Source organism: Anomalospiza imberbis, chromosome 10 (assembly GCF_031753505.1).
Source record: "Anomalospiza imberbis isolate Cuckoo-Finch-1a 21T00152 chromosome 10, ASM3175350v1, whole genome shotgun sequence".
Lineage (NCBI taxonomy): Eukaryota > Metazoa > Chordata > Aves > Passeriformes > Viduidae > Anomalospiza > Anomalospiza imberbis.
The window spans coordinates 16,082,000-16,101,469 of NC_089690.1; the positions used below are offsets into that span (position 1 = coordinate 16,082,000).

General features: G+C 38.0%; 1 protein-coding gene across 1 annotated transcript in view; it reads right to left on the minus strand.

Moving 5' to 3' along the window:
- Positions 1 to 1,441: 1,441 nt before the first annotated feature.
- The window catches only part of COL4A3 (collagen type IV alpha 3 chain), a 57,656-nt gene continuing 39,627 nt past the window's right edge, over positions 1,442 to 19,470 (minus strand). The window contains exons 34-52 of the mRNA XM_068200909.1: positions 19,107 to 19,241; positions 18,324 to 18,422; positions 17,184 to 17,273; positions 16,678 to 16,817; positions 15,551 to 15,677; positions 15,196 to 15,276; positions 14,483 to 14,581; positions 13,489 to 13,539; positions 12,355 to 12,540; positions 11,580 to 11,710; positions 11,073 to 11,145; positions 9,713 to 9,784; positions 9,473 to 9,592; positions 8,578 to 8,676; positions 7,781 to 7,993; positions 6,948 to 7,125; positions 5,788 to 5,902; positions 4,354 to 4,526; positions 1,442 to 4,110 (exon numbers count right to left, since the gene is read on the minus strand). Of these exons, the coding sequence (XP_068057010.1) occupies positions 4,026 to 4,110; positions 4,354 to 4,526; positions 5,788 to 5,902; positions 6,948 to 7,125; positions 7,781 to 7,993; positions 8,578 to 8,676; positions 9,473 to 9,592; positions 9,713 to 9,784; positions 11,073 to 11,145; positions 11,580 to 11,710; positions 12,355 to 12,540; positions 13,489 to 13,539; positions 14,483 to 14,581; positions 15,196 to 15,276; positions 15,551 to 15,677; positions 16,678 to 16,817; positions 17,184 to 17,273; positions 18,324 to 18,422; positions 19,107 to 19,241 (2,267 nt within the window). The 3' untranslated portion in view covers positions 1,442 to 4,025. The remainder of the gene's footprint in view (positions 4,111 to 4,353; positions 4,527 to 5,787; positions 5,903 to 6,947; positions 7,126 to 7,780; positions 7,994 to 8,577; positions 8,677 to 9,472; positions 9,593 to 9,712; positions 9,785 to 11,072; positions 11,146 to 11,579; positions 11,711 to 12,354; positions 12,541 to 13,488; positions 13,540 to 14,482; positions 14,582 to 15,195; positions 15,277 to 15,550; positions 15,678 to 16,677; positions 16,818 to 17,183; positions 17,274 to 18,323; positions 18,423 to 19,106; positions 19,242 to 19,470) is intronic.

Below are 19,470 nucleotides of genomic sequence, written 5' to 3' on the forward strand. Positions count from 1 at the left end.
TGGCCAAAGCACATGCTAGCAGGCAATCCTCATCATTCTGTCCATGGAGTCCTCCATTTTACCTCCTTTAACATTTTATAACCTATCAAAAGGATTTAGTCTTTAGATTAAAAACAAACAAGAGAACCCCAAAGCAATTATTGTGTAGAAACTTGTTCTTCAAGCACACTAGAAATATGGCTCTTCTCCTGGGATTCCCCATATATAATTTTATGTTGAGATCAGTTTTGCAACTGTTTTTGTTCCATGGAATATAGGACTGTTGTTAATAAATTCAGTGGTCATAGACAAGTCACTTGAGTCCTTCTGAGTCACGAGAAATCCTCCAGAAAAGCTCCAGTGGGGATTTCTAGTGTAGTATCCCATTATGAATTACCATTAGAGGGTCACAACTGTCCCTGCCCCCATCTTCTGTCCCCACTCAAAAATGAGTGTATCAGGCTGTATCCCCTCCCCTCTCAGGATATTCTTTCCCTTTTTTGCATTGTGCACAGGTCCTTGCACAAGTTACTTGTTTTGACAGTCTTCAGATGTCACTGCAGATATCCTTGATTTTGAGATCAGTGCTTTAAAAGGCCATCCTTAAGCATGTTGCATACAACACAGTTCTGCTGGTTTGCCTTATTTTCGTACTGAACCCTTGATCATAATTTTAGGTTGTGCCTTTTTCTTTCTGCACACTGATTGCAATCACTCCCCACATCCCCGCCTCACCACGGGATGGGAGAGAATCAAGAAAAAAAATAGAACACATGTTGAGGTAAAAATGGTTTTATAATTGAAAGAAAGTAGTAATAATGATACTACTAAATGTAATAAAAAGGACAAGGAGAGAAGGAGCTAAAACCCAAGTAGGACAAGTGATAATACAATTGCTCAACCCCTGCTGCCCAAGCTGGTCCCTGATCCACCATCAGCCTCCTGTTTCCAGGTAATCTCCCCAGTCCATCCACTGGCATGGCATTCTATGGTGTGGAATTGCCCTTTGGCCAATTCCGGGCCCTGGCCCAGCCATGCTTCCTCCCACATTTCTGTGCCTCTCCTCACTGGCAGACCATGGGACACTGCCAAGTCCTTGACTTAGAGTAAACACCACTGAGCAACAACCTAACCATCAGCGTGTTAGCAATAAAAATCAGCAGTTAGCAATGTAAATTCTCATACTGAATCCAGAACACCCTGAACCAGCTGATAAGAAAAACCCCAGCTTATCACAGCATCCTATGTAGGAAGAAAGCTGGTATGCACAGACCCAGCTTGGGTATTTTCACTCAAGTGCTAAACTTGGAGTGTGGTCCAGGTCAGAGGGATTGAATGTCTTTCTGAGGACAAACCCTACCCCCCTGTGTTTTAATCACATAACACTTCTTTTGGTATGCACTGGTAGTGGACAAGAGCATTAGTAATAGAAAGGAAAAAAAAGCCAGCATGGAAATGGGTCTTTTATGTAGTCAAAATATCTTTATTTGGCTGTATTTAGCAGAATACAGCCCCCATTCTTTGCTCATTATTCCCAATTTCTCATGTGTCCATTCTTTCAGTACAATATATTAACAGCTTGCACCTCATCAGCACTTTCCAGTTAAGGCTCCCATAGCATTTACAGACATCAGTTAATTAATCCTCACAACAACCATTAGCAGTAGGGAAGTAAAATGATCTGCAGCTGCACTGAGAAGTTAACATCAACTTTTTCCAAGTTTTTCTTTGATTTCCAGGGTCTAGCTTGTATTATGCCAGGCTTGACAAACATGTGTCCCTGCAGTTGTATTTCATGCTTTTGAAAGAAAGACTCATTTTGAGCACTCAAAATCTAGAGCTATTTATCAACATCTTTCTTTAGTAACTTGTTAAGGCCACAAAAAAATTGAGCAGCGGAATCCAAAACTGGGAACAAGGCATAACTTCCAGTTATATGCTATACTATGAGACATAATTCTCTGTAACTTACCTTTGGACTTCAAAGCCACAATCCATTCTCTTCTTCTTACACATTATTCTCTACTGAACACATTTCCAGCAGACTTCAGCCTCAGGTACTCACATTTGCATTTTACTAGCTAGTTTTACGTGGAAGTCTCCACAGTCATCAATTCTATGTTTGGATGACTGCAGTGAGCATTAATGAAAAAAAAAGAAACCACTAAACCACTAGCACCCAAACTACCTACCAAGCAACAGGTATGGTCTTGGAGTATTTAAAGCAAACTTCAGAGTTTATGGAAAAGTCTAGTATGTGACTGTTTTAAGGAAGATAACGTCAACCCCAGGCTTGATTCAATGAAAGACTAAATATTAATATGACATTAATACCTTCTTATCAGTAGTGCATCTGCAAAGAGATTCTTCATTAAACCCTGTGAATTCACAATTATACCTTGCAAACAGAATTACTATGACTGTTCAAGCAAACAATTTTAAAACATCCATTCAGTTCATATAAATCTTCATGTTAGCTCCATCGTAAGAATCTGGCATGGAACATAGACAAAACCTTTTCTTAATTAGGTTAACACTGAAAAGTCAAACAGTCTGACAAACACAATGGAAGTATTTTTACAGAAACAATATAAAATTTCACTGGCTTAAAAAAAATCTAAATGAGAAATTCTGGTTATTTCACTGAATTGCGAGACCCTACATTTAAAATGGTGCATTTATAGAACTATTCAGATGAATTAGGCTTCTTCACTAAATACTGAAATTCTGATAAATTGTGCAAGTATTAAAAAATATTAACATTTTAAATGTCAACATTACAATTTTAAATAGCCTTGCAAGTGCAATGTTATAAATATTAAAAAAAACCTCAGAGCTACAATTTTATATAATTTATATGCGCAAATGAAAGTGCTTTTCAAGTATTTATGTTCATTAACAGTTGGATTCTCTTGTATAGAAGTCAGTGCTTAGATGGTACAATTTAAATATCCGTCTTTTAAAAAATTCTGGATGCATACATTTATCTGGATGGACTAGATGGTTTCATTTGCAGATATGTGTGCTAAATATTTAAATACAGAATACAATTTGTGATAAATATTTAAATATGAAATACTGTAAAATGGAAGTATTATAGATTTTGTTAGGAATCACATCCTGATGGGTGTGTGATAACCTGATAATGCCGTGGGAGCCCTTGAGCCATACAGTAACTGTTAATTCTAAACAAATCCCAAATTACATGGTAAAAAGTTTTTTCTCCAGGAGAGACAAAAGCATGTGATCATAGTAGAGGCCCAATACTGCCAAATTGAAGAACTCAAAGACTGCATGATCAATGTCAAAAGCCATGGAATCTAAAGAAAACTTTCCAACACTTTCTTCAGTCAGCCCTTAGCCACAGTCACTCTGGAGCACACAGCCAGTGCCTGCCACCACTGTCCTGCCTGCCCAGTGCCTGCTGTCGCTCCCTCTCTGGCCAGTCAAGCACCATTATCATCACAGTGATACAAAAACCTTTGTATTCCTGTTTGCCAGCCAGAGGAAGGGTGAGGTACATGGGGAGATACTTGTTTATTAGACAAGAAAACCAAACCAAACCAACTCTTACTGAATCGTTATATAGTTAAAAGTGCACTGAAATTATTTCCTATTGAACCCTATCTTTCATAAGTGCCAGACTGTCATCTTAAATGATATCCACTTGGAGCACTGAACATATGTAAGCTGATACAGGAGCGTTTAGTTTGTCTTGCTCTTTGAAAAGCACGTGACACAAGGCAGCATTGACATCTTTCATTAAAGTCTGGTGATGCTGTAGTTTTATGGTGAAGATGCAGCTCAGAAATGACAAGGTTCAGCAGATGCCCCTGCAGATGCCATTATAAGCTTCCTCCAACAAAGTGCTTTGTCATTTGCCAAAGACAGAAGTCAAATTGTTGCCCTACCTCACCACAGTGCTGCACTGGCAATTTATAATTTTCTTTCCAGATGCAGCAGGACTTCAATAAATTATAGCTCTTCAGAGTTAGGCAATTCTTTGTAATAAATCAGTTTCGTGTTCTATGAAGAGTGGCCACCATTTAGATTGGTCTCTTCATGCAGACCTGACAACGACTGATGATATTTTCTAGTTGTCCTGCTTTCAAAGTCTGTGGCTCAGGTCTCCTAGAAGAAAAAAACCCAAACATTCATTTTTTTATTTAGAAAACAGGGAGAGACAATGAGACTTTAGATATGGAATTACTGACAACAACCTTGAAATTCTCAGCTCAAACATCTGTGTGCTACAAAATGACTGCACCTAACAAAGAGGGGTGCCTAACCTGAAGGGAATTATAAAGGGACCTACAGGTTTTGCAGGCCTTTATTGTCTCCTCAGGCACTGGGATGCAGGGCAGTACAGTTTACCTGAACATTCTTCTTGGATTTAATGATGCCAACCAGAAACTGTAGGAATTGGTGTAGTAGTTGCATGTCCCCCTGCCATGGCACTCTATGAATGGGACGGCCCGAAATTCTTCCAGACAAGATCCAGGAGATGCCAGTGCTTGGCCAGAAGCTTCTGAGCCAGCACTTGTGTACTGTAACCACCAAAACATTTTTATGAGAACTTGTCCATCAGATTTTAGTAAACTGCAGGCAAAAAAAAACCCTCTTTCTTAAAACATACCATGTGTTACGTGGACAAAATAAAATGAACGCAGATTCATTTGATAAAACTTACAATTAAGCACAGAAGCCTTCTGAAAATTCAAGCAGCTATGGCATTTCTTAAGTCCCTGCAAAGGCCTTTTTCAGGTTGATGAAATGCATGAAACTAAGCAGTACAAAGCCTAGAAAGCTGGCTTCTGTCCAGTTGAGTACAACAGTAACTACATTACAAATAAACCAAATTGGTGGGTGTGTGTTTTCATATTTTTTGTTGCACTGATCACTTCTCCAAACACAAAAAGCAGAGAAGGCATTTTCCTTCTCTGATGTTGGTAAATGCTTGTAGAAGTAGCTCTATAATAATTTACAACGGTTTAAAATTGGCTAGAAAATACCATCTAACTTTGCTGGTGTCAGAAACAAGTAAATTGTTTTAACCAATTGCTAAAAAATTCTCTCATTCTTTTCCAAGTTTATTATTATTATTACTATTTGGGGCCAAAACGCAGGAGAAACAAAAACTTCACTCTAGACCTGAAAGGGCTTTACATTATGCAAAAAATGGTTTAAAATTCTACCTTCATTTTTCAATCCCTATGACATCCCACAAACATGGGTAACAAAGATGAAATGCTACATCCCCTATTATAAATACACTGTTTGTCTCATAAGCAGTTCACAATTTGCACTTCCATTATGAACTTCCTTCACTCATATCTAATTATGGCATCAAAATTGCTGAGGCAGTCTTCTGTAGACAGTGTTCTGCACTTATTTTAGCTTTCTGTGCACTTCAGCCACAAATCTGATTTTTAAAAGAACTTCATGGCATGGAAGTTGGTCACTTATTTCTATGTTTTTGTGTTCAGGACCAGTTTAACCACTCCACTCCCCAAACCTGTTTCCTAGATCTTAGCATAACATGTCAAAGTGAATGCATGCAGTTATTTTTGTCTGACTAAAGTCCTTTATTACTTCTCTCATCTCTTCTACTTTTCCTCATGCCACCTGTTTTTGTGAACAGATCAGAATAGCATTTTCTATACTTTTGGAATTGAATAGGAATTAATAGAATTATTTTCTCCTCCTTGGAAGGGGCAAAAAAAAATTTAACAGTTAAGAAACAAATGAGCTATGAACACCAATGAAAATGAGAGGACATAAAATGAATAATTCAAGTTATATCCTTACCATAACAAAAGAAAAACCCTTCCAGAGAGACATCCAGCCATCTGGACATGCAGGAACTACAGTTGTTTGGCTGTGAACTGCTATTACCATTGCAGCTCCTTCACAGACAACACACCTGTGAAGGAAAGCACATACATTTAGTGCAGACACGAGGAAAAACATGAAAGCAGAACAAACTTGTGCCTTCTAGGATGGTAGCTACCTCATGGCACAGCATACCTTGCTATAAATGCTACTAGTCACAGAGGTTAGTGTGTTTAATGAGGAGTAAGTAAATTGAAGGAAACCCATATACCTTACCTTGCAATTGCTTTGTAATCTCTACTAGTAACATCAGACTAAAACTGTTCTAAAATGGGAAGCAATTCCAGAACATTTGAGCTTCTTAATTTTGCCTTTAACGAAGTAATGAACAAAATGTTACCTTTTTCACATGCTCACTACTTTATGTTGTTCTGGTTTAGTTCAAAGTTCTGTACTTCTGTACCTTTATTTGCTAAGATTTGAAAAAGTAATCTTTATTTCCTAAATGAGGAAACTGAAGCTGAGCAGCAACAGGGTAGGGCAGGATAGAAGAGTGCAAAGCCTGCCTTCCCACCTTGGATTTTGCTGCTCTAGGTCTTTCATGCTTTTAGAACTTTTCTCTTACATTGCTCTCCATCCTTCTCAGCTATTCCAAACAACTAGGAAGGGCCACACTTGCAGAACAGTGTTTTATAGCTGAGAACCTTCAGCTCAGTTTACAATGTTCTTCACAAATGACAGTAAATACATAATCCAGACTTGAAACCAGAACTTGATTTGTGCTATAATTCTAAATAACAAAACTATCTGTATTTAATTTTAGTGTGTCTCTAATATCCATAATTATAGGGTCTTAAGAAAACAATCCCTGCATTTAGTAAGACACAGTGTGCCATTTTCTTATGCTGGCTTTGCAGCAATAGGTCCTGTGCTGGGACTCTAGCTTTATTCCAACTTTTCTTGAGAGTATCACTGAATATTTGACATACTTAGGGGAGTAATCAAAAACCAGGCTGATGAAGTCAGTGATTTTACTGGCTGAGACAGGCAGGTCTTGCCTAAGATTTGCCACTTAAAACAATTTATGATGCCTCTGTGGTTCCAGGACAGAAGAGCTAAAATTCTTATTCTCTTACCTGCTTATCTGGGGCTCTAGTGCCCTGCCAGAAATGGGTGCCATGTCTGGTGGCATCACCACTGCAGTGGACAGCCAGTAGGAGTAGTCATTGCGAGAAGCAAAGCTACAAACGTCATTGATGCTACAGAACAAGAATGGCATGGTGCTGAACCTCTGCAAGCAGCTACCAGCTGTTCCTGGGAGACAAAAGAGGAGAGGTTTGTGGCAGTAGGAGACTAAATTTAGTGCAGTGACCAGAAGAGACACACGATGGCACCCAATCTACTAAAGGGAGAATTAAAACAGTTGTTAACTATAAGAAGAGTCTGTTCAGTAAAATTATCTGAAAGCAAAATGCTTCTGGCTTATACAAAAACATCTATATAATAAACAAGGGCTAAGAACAAAATCTGTTAAAATAATACAATCTTCTTGAATGGTATCAGCCCTTGACAGAGTAGCAGGGATTCAGCTACTTAAATAACATTTTCTGGTGACATTATTCACACCCTAAAGTATCCCACTTAGGCTCCAAAACCCACAGGATTCTCCTTCACATCCTGTGGTGTTACTGTCAGCCCTGTGCAAATGTTGTGAATGTTTATACTAGACACCTATCAATAAGTAAATGAATACCTCCTCAAAAAACTCCAGGGATACCAACGAGGGAATGAATATAGGAGTGCAGGAAGGAAAGATGTCTTTTGAACCATGATTCCTGAATTGACTCCAGGCCACTCTGGAGACAGATGGTTGAAACCAATGTTTATCTCAATGTAAATTTGGTTTCAGGACAACTTAGCATTATTGGACTATAAGAAAAGAATCTGAAATTTTTTACCAATACAGTACCAAGATCTTGTCCATGTGCTCGTTCATTTCCTTGTACAAAAAGCAGTGAATAGCCAACATAGATCTGGGATGTCCCATGTGGGCACGAAGGAATCTTTGTTGTCTGACTATGCCGGGTAAAGATAAATCCTTTTCTTGTTGGACCAGCAATGGTAGTACCTGGTGGTCCAGGTAACCCCTGCAGACCTGGAAAGCCAATCAATCCAGGCTGTCCTGTGGACAAGAAATAAATATGTCTGCAAGTATTATAATTTTGTTTGAACTTTCATTTCTTTTAAGTTAGTGAAACTGCTTGAAAACTAATAAAAAACACCAATAACAAGCTAAAAGTTAAAAACAGGTAGTATTTGTTCCACATTCCTTCAGATGTAGCTCAGGCAGTTTTACACTGCATAGCTTCATGACATAGTGAGGTATTTTAAAGAACCATGGCCATTTTTACAAAAAAAAAAAAAGCTTAAAGTAAAAACACCTCATGATGCCTAAATAAAAATATTTTTTTCTATTTTGATGTAAATAAAAGGCACCCTGGTACCTACAGATTTCAAGTGACTAAATAGAAGTGATTAATAACAGAAGAGCACAGTCAAGGCATATTTCTGTAAATTATTATTTCAGTTTTGAACATGCATCTGTTAAAAGCTAAGGATGTGCTTCCTACGTCCCTAAAGTTACTGTAAATGTCCTGTAAATTACAGAATCTCAATACATGTAAGAGGAAGGATTTACAGAAATGAACAGTATAATTTATCTGAAATTTGGATAGTACCAGTCAAACAGATTCTGCTTTCCTGTACCTCTTTGTCCTGGAAATCCCCTGTCTCCTTTTGGACCAGGCAATCCTGGGTGGCCTGGATGACCAAAACGTCCTGGTAGACCTTTTACTCCTTTGGGTCCTAAATTGCAATCAAGAAAAAAAAACAAAACCTAGAGGCATATGGCAGTAGTTATTCTAGATTTTAATAACTGGTAAAGACTAAAGTTAAAATCTCCACATAATCTAGCTGTGTTAGAAAAAAACATGAACTTACTAAGTTTTCACACTATCTATAATTCAAGTGTCATCTTCTTTCCTATCAGGAATATTACAAGGAAATACTGAATGTACTGCAGAAAATGAATGTACTTCAGCAGAGGCCTGCCCCCTTGAAGAGCTCCCTGCCTGGGGTGCAAAGCTGTGATATTGGGAAGGGTGACCAGATACCCACTGCATATCCTCATCACCCTACCTTCTCCTTCCTTCCCCATTCCTCACGGCTGTGGCAGGCTTCACTTCTGGCGCCAATGAGAAGCCAGCCTGTCCTTTCCTTCCCACCCCCAGACTAGGACAGACAATCCCACTGGAGCACATCTAGAGTAATTCTAGTACAGGTGGCAATTCCCTCCTCCCCACAAGTGACAAACATCCTGAGCATGGTTCTGGTTGTATGAAAATTGGGAAGGTTTTTATCCACTATATTCCTTAGGCTTACATTGAGGGATGTACTCACTGACACACTGCAAGGGTGGAAGGCAGATGGAATGGGACAGGTTATAAATATTAGGGTGTTAACAAGATACAAAGAGCTATTTTTAAATATGGTAAAGATTTTAAAGACATGTCAAATTTCTGTGCAGAAGTTTTTCCACCAAACCAAAATGTTCTCCTAAGCAGCACACACAGACATGCATAGAGGTAAAAGTATAAATCACCTTGTAGTCCAGGAATCCCTTGAATTCCTTGATCACCTGGTGTTCCTGGGATTCCTGGCAGTCCTGCAGGACCCTTGCTTCCTGGGATGGAGAATATTTTTCCCGAGAATCCAGGTGGGCCTGGCAGCAAAAATATAATGAAGATCTATTGCTTTACATTAAGAGAAAGCGAACAAACTATAAAAAAACCAAATAAATCAACTTAAGTCAGCTGATATTGGAAGGAGAAGGGTTGGTTACCATGCTGGCCCTTTGGTCCCCTTGGCCCTTCTGCACCTTGTGGTCCTGGGGGTCCTTGATTACCCTTTTCTCCTGAAAGAGAAGATTAAAGATATCTCTGTCTGGTTTGAAATGTCAAAACAACTGTCAAAGTTTCAGAGGCTTGTTGAAGAGTCCTGCATAATCCATGCAAAGTTCCCAAAGGGCAATACAGCCTATAGACTCCTTTGAAATGTGAAAGTGGGTTTCTTTACCTCTGCTGCAACTGTATAATTTATAGATCAAGTGTCTTTCATTTATATGATGATACTGTCATGCCTGTCTATATGAAGGTTGGTCCATAAACCTAGTTTAAATTCTCAACTTTAGACTATATCCGTTCTATCTTACATATTTTTGTCACTGGATTTGCAGCCTTCAAGTGGAGTTTAGCTCCCTTTAAGCATACTGTCAGTTATGCAGAAGGCTTTAAGAGAGTTGTAGAGTTTTTGTTGAGAAATTTGATAAGTGATTCTTTTCACTGAGCACAATATGAGGTTACATTCAGCCTATCCTCCACAGTTTTGCTTGAAACAAAAGAATTAATTAAAAGTATTTTAATACCACATTAGGAGATTTGATATATGTGAAATGAGAGTTTTTGGTTAAAGAAAGTAAGATTACTGTCTGTGTGGTAACTGCCAATTAGAACAAATTTAAAATGCACAATAGTTAGCATGGATCACTAACAGGTAGGTTAAACAGGTAATGATAATTCTGTGGGACTGTAAATCATGCAATTGAAAATGAGAATACTGGAGTAATGCAGGCCTACATCTTATTTAAATCACTAGAAAATTGTCTAAATTAAAAGGATTTTTAGCTAGCTACTGATTCAACTTACCCTCAGAAATATGAAATTAATGAAGTCAATGCATTTAACAGTTCATTTGCTGATAAACTGTAAATGAGATTATAATTGGATCTATTCTTACAGCAAACAAAGGACCCAGTGCTATAATTTTGATTAAATGCTCCCAAATTCTGTAGCTAAGAGGTTGTCAAAAAGTCACATTTTCTAGCAGTGGTGGGATATTTCCAATTGGCACTCAGTGCTGAAGTCCTTACAGCTCATCACTCACTAAGGATAAACTTGTTTTGAATTTGCCTGAAATGGAGGTTGTTGATGTGTCAGCCCTTCCTCACCTGAACCTAAGTTAGGACCCACCCAGAACCTCAGTGAAAACTCTTAGTGAAGGCTTTCATGTAGACCTGACTTACACCCTGATTCTCGTGGCAAAACCTTGTGTCTCTAGAAGTCCTCATACAAATACTATTATAACTAAACATGCAAATGATTGTATTTGGCACACAGGAGTGTACATAATAAATATATTAATACCTTTTACACCTGGGAATCCAAGAAATCCAGGGTACCCTCTAGCACCAGGATAGCCTGATCGACCTTCTATTCCCTGCAAAACAGAGAACATCAGTAATAAACAGGAGCAGAATCTTCACAAAATGAGATACTTTTTTTTTCAGAATATTCAAAGCATTATGTTCACAGCTTATGCCGTAACTAGAACTATCTGCTCCACTTTTAAGCATGTTAGAAATTGTCATATTATTGTTCAGAGTATCCTGTAATACAGACCAGCCAAGGAAATGACATACCAGGAAGTAAAAGAACCCAATTCTTATTGATGCATTAAGTCCATAAAACTTGCTTCTCATACCCATTTTGTTATTTCCTCTATTACAAGGTGTTTTTGGGAAAATGGGTGGGAGGGGGTACTTGTTTGGGTTTGTTGTTTGTTTTGAGAGTTTTTAATGGGTATTATTTTCTTTTCATGGTAAGAGCAGACTATCAATGCAGTAAGAAAGAAGCACTATTCCTTTCACTGACTTTGGGACCAGGAGGGCCAAGGTCACCAGCTGGGCCCCTTGGCCCTGGAATTCCATCCGCCCCTCGGACACCTTTGCTTCCTTTCACGCTGAGAGTGGAAAGACCAGGAAGGCCTGGAAAGCCAGGAGCACCTATACAGAAACAGAGTTCGTGAAGACTACTGCCAACAGATTTTCACCTTGATTACACACAACACTGTGCAACATTCAATGGCTCCATAACAATACTCATGTTTATCACTTCAGTGATTTCCAAGGAAATATACACACTTTTAAAAAAAATCAAATTTTTCCTAGCCTACTAACCGAACCTAAGATCAGAACGTACAGTACTCTTTAACACTAATCTTTTGAATATCCTCCAGTTGTAGTTAAGTCTGGAATCACAGAGTCATTTACATTGGAAAAGACCTTTAAGATCATCGAGTCCAACTGAAAACCTAACACTGCCATGTGTTCACTAAGCCATATCCCTAAGTGCCACTCATGCTATCTCACTTTGTTAAAGTTGAATCTCAGCTCCCCCATGGACCATATGGGAGTAAAGCAAGATAATGCAATTGGGTGGACTTGAAAGAGTTATTTTCATTTAAATGCCACTGCATAGATCCTGTTGTTTGCAGTGACAATATTGCATTAACTGCTAAAGAGACCTGTTTAATTATGGTACTCTCTTGAGGGAATACCCTTTTCAGTCTTGAATTCTGGATAGGCTGACTTCTACTTCCAATTATCAGTATATCCTTTCAGACAAATAAGGGATTCCAACAACACACCTGGTCTTCCATGTGCACCAGGAATACCTCTGTTCCCTTTCTGGCCAGTGATTGCCATGCCTGTGGTGCCTTGAAATCCAGGTAACCCCACTAGGCCAGGAGGTCCAATGGGTCCTTGATCGCCCTGATGACCTTTCACACCTGGAGGCCCAGGAAAACCAGGCAGTCCCATGTCCCCTTTGATTCCTGCAAAGGGTGAATATTACATGTGAGGAAGGCTGTCAAGACAGCGAGATGATGTGACAACTCCAAAAACATATTTCCTATATGGCAAAGGTGGAATTCAGCCCTTGTTTTTAGTACAGAGAAGTCCCCAAAGCCACCTTGCTATCCTAAAGCAAAAGAGTTGTGAGAAGGCAGGACTCATAGAAAGGTATACACCATTTTTTTAAATTAAAAAAACCCCACAAATAAAAAAACCCACTCCACTTCAGAGATTGCTCATCCCAAGGAATAAACTTGAGAGGAGGATAAACAGACCAGAGAAGGGAATATTTATTGATGAATAAGTGGAAAAAATGCTTCTTTGTTCATCAGAACTAACAAATCCTTTTAAACTAAATCCCAGCTGGAAGCATCAATATGAATGCAACAAAATAAGAGTATATTCCAAAAGAATATTGTTCTGAAGTTGATCTTAGGGTGCTTTAATTTTACTTTTTTAAAGTAAAGCAAATCAATGGCTATCTACCAGCACTAGAAATACAATGTAAAACTTCAAAAATGGGAAGAGTTCCTTCTGTTTATCAAAATAAAATGGAAGATGAACAAAATTAAAATGCAACCACTGCAGCTTTCTCAAAGTGTGCTTGTTATTCAGAAAGATCTTGTTTTGAAAAGCATACTCTGTTAATCAAATTATATATCAGGATAACATTTCAAAAGCTCTAGAATGTCTATGTCACCTTCACAAGATCACAGAAGTCAGCTTCTTTGCCTTTTACAACAATCTAAACTTTACAAGCAACAACTCCTGACATTTAATGTACAGGACCAAACCACTGATCAAAAGCACAGAATCACTTGTGATTTCCTCTGACACTTAGTGCCATTTCAAGTACCTGAAAGCAGGAAGGGATTTGATGGTTCTGGGACCTAAAAATTAAGCTGCTGCTTTTCAAAAAGACAACTCACCTCTACGTCCAGGAATACCTGGAAAACCAGGGATCCCTCTCCCTGGTGGTCCTGTAAAATATTAGGTCACATCACACTCAAAGTCCAAAATAATTTTTAGAAAAATCACAGTTTTCTAATATTTCATACATTTTTTCAGAAATCATGGAATCAAAAGGTAGAGTTTAGTTGTATGTAAAGTAAAATGTATTATTTCCATTTCTTCTACACAGAAACACAAATTAAATTTTTAAGTTTTCATTTATAGGAGGAACTCTTATTGGTCAATCTTATTTGAGGTACATTCTACAAGATGCAGCTATTTCTTTTCAGACAAAAAACCAAAAATATCTGTACTTAATTTAGTTATTAAGAAAAAGAGAAAAACAAATGTAAACACCTATAAAAGAAAATACGCTAACAGTGCTGACTTCAAGCAGTGATTATTTCAATATGAGAATACTTTCTAAATACTATGGATGCCTTCTCAGTTTCTTCTTGATACTAACATGCAAATAAACATTTTTCAATGTAAAATTATGTCAGAATTCAGTGTAGGACTAAATCTATCTGAACATTAATAACATCAGGAGTGACTTTTCAATGAAAGGTTTCACAACCCCAGGTTTAGGTCATGGAAGCTTTTACTATTAATGCAGGAAAACACTGATTCCTTTTATTTTATATTCATGTAATCCTCTGGAATGATTTTGGTTCTTTTAAACTCTTTGAGATTAAACCCATAAGAACTGTTAACAGCAGTGCTTTGACTCTTGCAGACATGAACATTATTAAGTGACATTACAACACATGTAGAATGGAGCATTTGTAATGCACTTGGGTTGTTTACAGCATGTACAAAAATTACATAGAAAACCAGGTATAACCTTCTCCTTATAAACTTAGCTTTGGCTGCGCAGAAGCTCCTTAGTAATCCTTCCCAAATCATCCTTGTCACTATAATTACAGAAAAACCCACTTGTAAATTAGAATGAAAATATTTCTCTGCTGTTACCTGGTTCTCCCTTTACTCCTGGGGGACCAGGCATACCATCCTGACCTTGAGTACCCCTTTCACCAACAGGTCCAGGTTTTCCAGGGACTCCAGCAGCACCTGTGAATTACAATGGACCACAATACAACTTTTACTTTTGTAATTTTGCAGTGAGAAGATTTGACTCCCCTTTATTAAAATTTCATTAGCTACTTCAAAGATAGGTGTAGCTGTGTTGGTACAGAGCAGCTTGCAGCTTGTATTGAGCTCACTGGACTTCAGTGGATTTAACACCCCCACTATTTTCACAGACATAAAGCCTTCAATGCATGCCTCGTGCTACATATACACTTTCCCCGAGGTATATTTTTAATTCTGTTTTAGTTCTGTTGTGTTAGCTGACAATGACAACTCTGTCTCTTTCTACTCCAGTTAGTTTTCTTCTCTTCATCTACCTGTATCTTAGTTTATTATGGTCTTTTAGGAGGGAGAACCTAATGAAATTAAGCCTTTCTTATAATTGTGTGAATATGGCATCTTGAGACCCTTGGATATGTACTTATAAATAAAAAGGGCAAAGAGTGTTCCAGTAGTGAAACAAAATTAAAACATTTTGCCTCAGCTGAACTGATACCATTGAAAAGGGGCTGTTAAAAGGAGGTAAACAAAGCCTCAAACTGAAATGAAATCCCCAATCCAGGGCAGTGATTTAGGAGAGAAGCTATATACCATACCAGGAGGGCCTGGGGCTCCCTGCCGTCCTGGGCGGCCCCGGCATCCTTTCACACCAGCATCTCCAGGGGGTCCGTACTTCCCTGCAAGAAGAAAGTGTGGCAGAGGGGAAATGGCATCACCCCTAGATCCAGACTCAGTTTAAGAGCTTTGCTGTTGTTTCTGCTTTGGCCAGCTGCAAAAGTTCTCCAGGTGACACAAGCTGGCCTGGCTGCCCTAATCACAAAGGAGCTGTTGAGGTTTGCAGCAGTCAGTGACAGTCAGTGTGCCACCCCCAGGCACCCTGTGCAGTTGGAGGAATCATCTTCTTCTACAAGAATGTCGCCAGCTCACCAGCCCTCCAAAAGTACCCCATACCTGGGATTCCTGCACCTCCAGTTTCACCTCTGATCCCATGTGGTCCTGGTACTCCTGTAAGTCCTGGATGACCCTCAGAGCCCTTTTCTCCTTTGCTGCCGAAAACTCCTGGGGGACCTGGATCTCCCTGAGAAACAGTTGCACACACAGAGGTAAAGAATCTCAGTGAAGAGTAGAGAAATCACATGCAATTTTAAGGGTTAAGTACACGTAATCATGTTTCATTAGCATTTTCAGGCAAAAACCAAAGCAGACTAAATATGAGGTTTTCTCATAATACCACTGATCTTTTAGACATAGCTAAAATCTATTTTTAACCTTTACAAACCAAATTGGTTTTAGATATTTTCCCTGGCACAGATTTCCCTTCAATTTTATTCTACCACCTCTTCTTTTGATCCAAACATTCATTCCCTAGGTAATATGCAGCTATACAAAATAGTGAAATGCATTTTTTTTGCTTGCATTCCTACTGACTTTTTTCACAGTAATCTCATTGGGGCTACCCAGCTGATATGGAAAATAATCAAATCATTTAGATTACAGGATTTATAGAAGAATTTACAGCTTCAGCCACACACTTCAGATAATCTCATAGGTAAAAAGACTTCCAGTTATTCAACAACCAGAACAAGTGGAGTTAAACTATCTAATTCATCTAACTTAAAAATACTGGTTTGTTCTTAGCAATGTATATATGACCAAATATAACATATACTGGATGTAATACACATTACTAGGGAAAAAAAAACCAAACTTGTGCAAGGATATTACCAGACTATCAAAACCAAACAGTACAAGTTTAGATTACAAAACTGTTGCATTTGCTAAGATGTGGTTTTGATGTACTTTTTAACATCCTTGTTCTTAACAAATTAGGAACTTTTACAGAAAACAAGTTACTTCAAGATATTTCATCTTTATAAATAAGAAATTCTTGCACAAATGAAGTGAAATATAATGAAATAAAAACCTTCTCCTGAGTAATGACACAATAGAATTTTCATATTTTTTACCACTAATAAATCGACTATTTCTGCAAACTTTGCAGCTCTTGATTACATGTTTTTCTGTTTCTATAGTCAAAGGCTCTGCCTAACAGGAAAGGTTTTCCTCTGCCTTTATACCTTTGGACCAGGTTCTCCTGGAGGCCCAGCAGATGGGTACCCAGGATCTCCTTTGTCACCTGGAAAGCCACCATAGCCTGGTGGACCAGGGTCCCCTGATGGTCCTGGAAAGCCTGGAGGTCCTTTCTGGCCTTTTGGACCTGGAAAAATACCAATACTGATACCATTCTTAAAAGGATCATAATTGCATTTCACACTCCAAGTTTTGTGAGCTATTGCTTATATATACAGATATTAATTCTTCATTAAAGTAATTTAAACCGTGATTTTATTTCTAAAAAGGGAGTTCTTACATGTAACAATATGTAAATTAAAGAATTTAGAGTGAGAGGGAGAACTGCATTCTGCAATGCAAGCAAATGCTGGGGTGAAGGTAAGTCTATGGATATTAAAGAATAAATCCCAGTCTAAGAATTGAGTGGTGTGCTGACTCCAACAGCTCAGACCTGTGCAAATGCTTCTATAGAGCTCTATGAATTTGTAATAACGTCTTGAAAGAAAATGACCTGGAATTCCCATGTCCCCTTTGTCTCCGAGTGCACCTGGGAATCCTTGTCTTCCAGGAATCCCTGGAAGGCCCATAAATCCTTTGGCTCCTGCAAGATGAAGAAATAAATGTCATGTTAGAACTGTCATGGATACAAAATCCTCTACCACACACCTTCTTTTGGTGTATTACTATTTTATAGATAGTCAACCTGGAGCCCCAGAAACAGATAATTTTATCATTGTTTTCAGAAGGCCAAGGAAATAACAAATACCTCATGTGCCACCATCAAAATTAAGGTTTGTGACCACACCACTTAGGGGGAGCCACTGCAATATATTTTAGCTGAATTTGATCAAGATCCTGAATTTGTATTTACGCATATGAATTTGTATGGACTCTCCTTTCATTGCTTGAACTCCAGTTCAGTTTAGTTTTGTGCATGGAACAATCACTTTATTATTACTCATTAGAGATTTCTCATGACTAGTATATAGTAAAAAGCTCCTGAGTGTGAGCTAATCAATTTTGCCCCCCCACTCACTTATCTTGAGATTAATTTAGCAAAATTAGCACTCAGTTTAATGACTAAATGATCCAGATGCATCTAGAACGTTCTCTGAACATTCTTTCTAAACTCCAGTGTGCCAATGCCTGACATTTTTAAACCTGTTTTTCACTGGAAATCTGCTAACTTTTGAAATACAAGTCAAATATATAAGTTTTGACAAGGGAAATACAATTCATCTGAAATTTTAAAAAAATCCTAAAATATTTTTGTGCAAAATTGTAATATTTTAGAATTATTATTTAAATAATATTGTAAATTCAAACTTTTTTCTTTTTAGAAATATTAATTTTTGTTCATTGGTTTCATCAGCTTTTAGACTTTATTGTCACTCAGGATTTAATACTATTTTCTATTTGTCATCCCAAAAAATGGTCTATATTTGAAAGAAAACAAAGAATCATTTGGTGATAGCTGCTATGATTTCCAAAATGCAGCTTTTGAAATTGCTCAGTTTCAGAATTCTCAGGAAAGCTTGAGAATTAATAGAGAGAATGTAGTGTTGCTGCTGGAGCCAAGTTGGTGTGCACTGGAGCAGCAGTACCTCCCTGTCCACATGGCACAGTGATTTTCAATATATGTATTCCATACCTGGTAGACCAGGCATTCCTTCAGACCCATCAACACCTGGTGGACCTGGCACACCAACATCTCCTTTTTCTCCCCTTACACCCACTCGGCCTTGAACTCCTAAAATGAAGTTTCATTTAAAAAATATTACAAAACAACATCTAAGAATATAACTTTTGTACAAAGTTCAAAATTCTATAACTCTTTAAGCTAACGAAACAAAAATAAAGCATTTTCACTCTGAACACAAGCTCAAATCCAACACCTTCTGTATTTTTCATGTAGAGGCAATAGGAAGTTCCTGAAAGCTTCAATAAGAAAATACCAATAGAAAAAGCCAGATAGCATTAGTTAAGCATCTACAGCTCATCTAGAGAGTCTATATTAATATTGCAAACAAAGGAGTTCTTCTGGCAGTCAAGTATTTCTGAGCAGATTTAAGGTCTTTGCAATCCAGTATCTGGTTGGTAAGTGTAGCCATTTCTGTGCTCACAGGATACTAAACGTGTAAAAACATGAATCTATAGCACATATGTACAGAAGCCTCCTGGTACTACTGATTTAGGATTAAAATAAGAGCTTTTTAAAGAAATTAGGATTTCTTGAAATTGAACTGAATACTCAATTTAAATCCAAGTATCCCATAAATAAGAAGACAGTTCTAGTATTTAGAAAAAAATATTTCAAAACAATGTGAGTACTCTCAGCAGTAGAGTCAATTTATTCTATATTTTAGAGTCCGCTGGAACTGCAAAACAGATGACAACCCTGACTAGTGTTAATGACAGAACAATGAATGTGTACCTTTTAAACCTCGTTCTCCTTTGTCCCCAATACCAACCACGGTCTCAGATGGTCCAGGAAAGCCTTTATCACCTGGTTCACCTTTTTCTCCAAGAAATCCTTTTCTTCCCTTTATTCCTGGGAAGCCAGGAGAACCTGCAAGAAAATAGAGTGAAATTTTCTGAAGAGACCTGACTAGATGATATAATAATGCAAACCAGATAATGCCAATCTTCAAGAGCAATTGTAATTTACATCTGTAAATATACGTTACAAAACAACCTAAACTAGCTTCTTAACTGCTCCAATCATCAATAAAACACCTACAAATACAGATTACTTGTAGCAAGTAAGGCTTGTCATTCCAGCAAGACATGGAAACTAT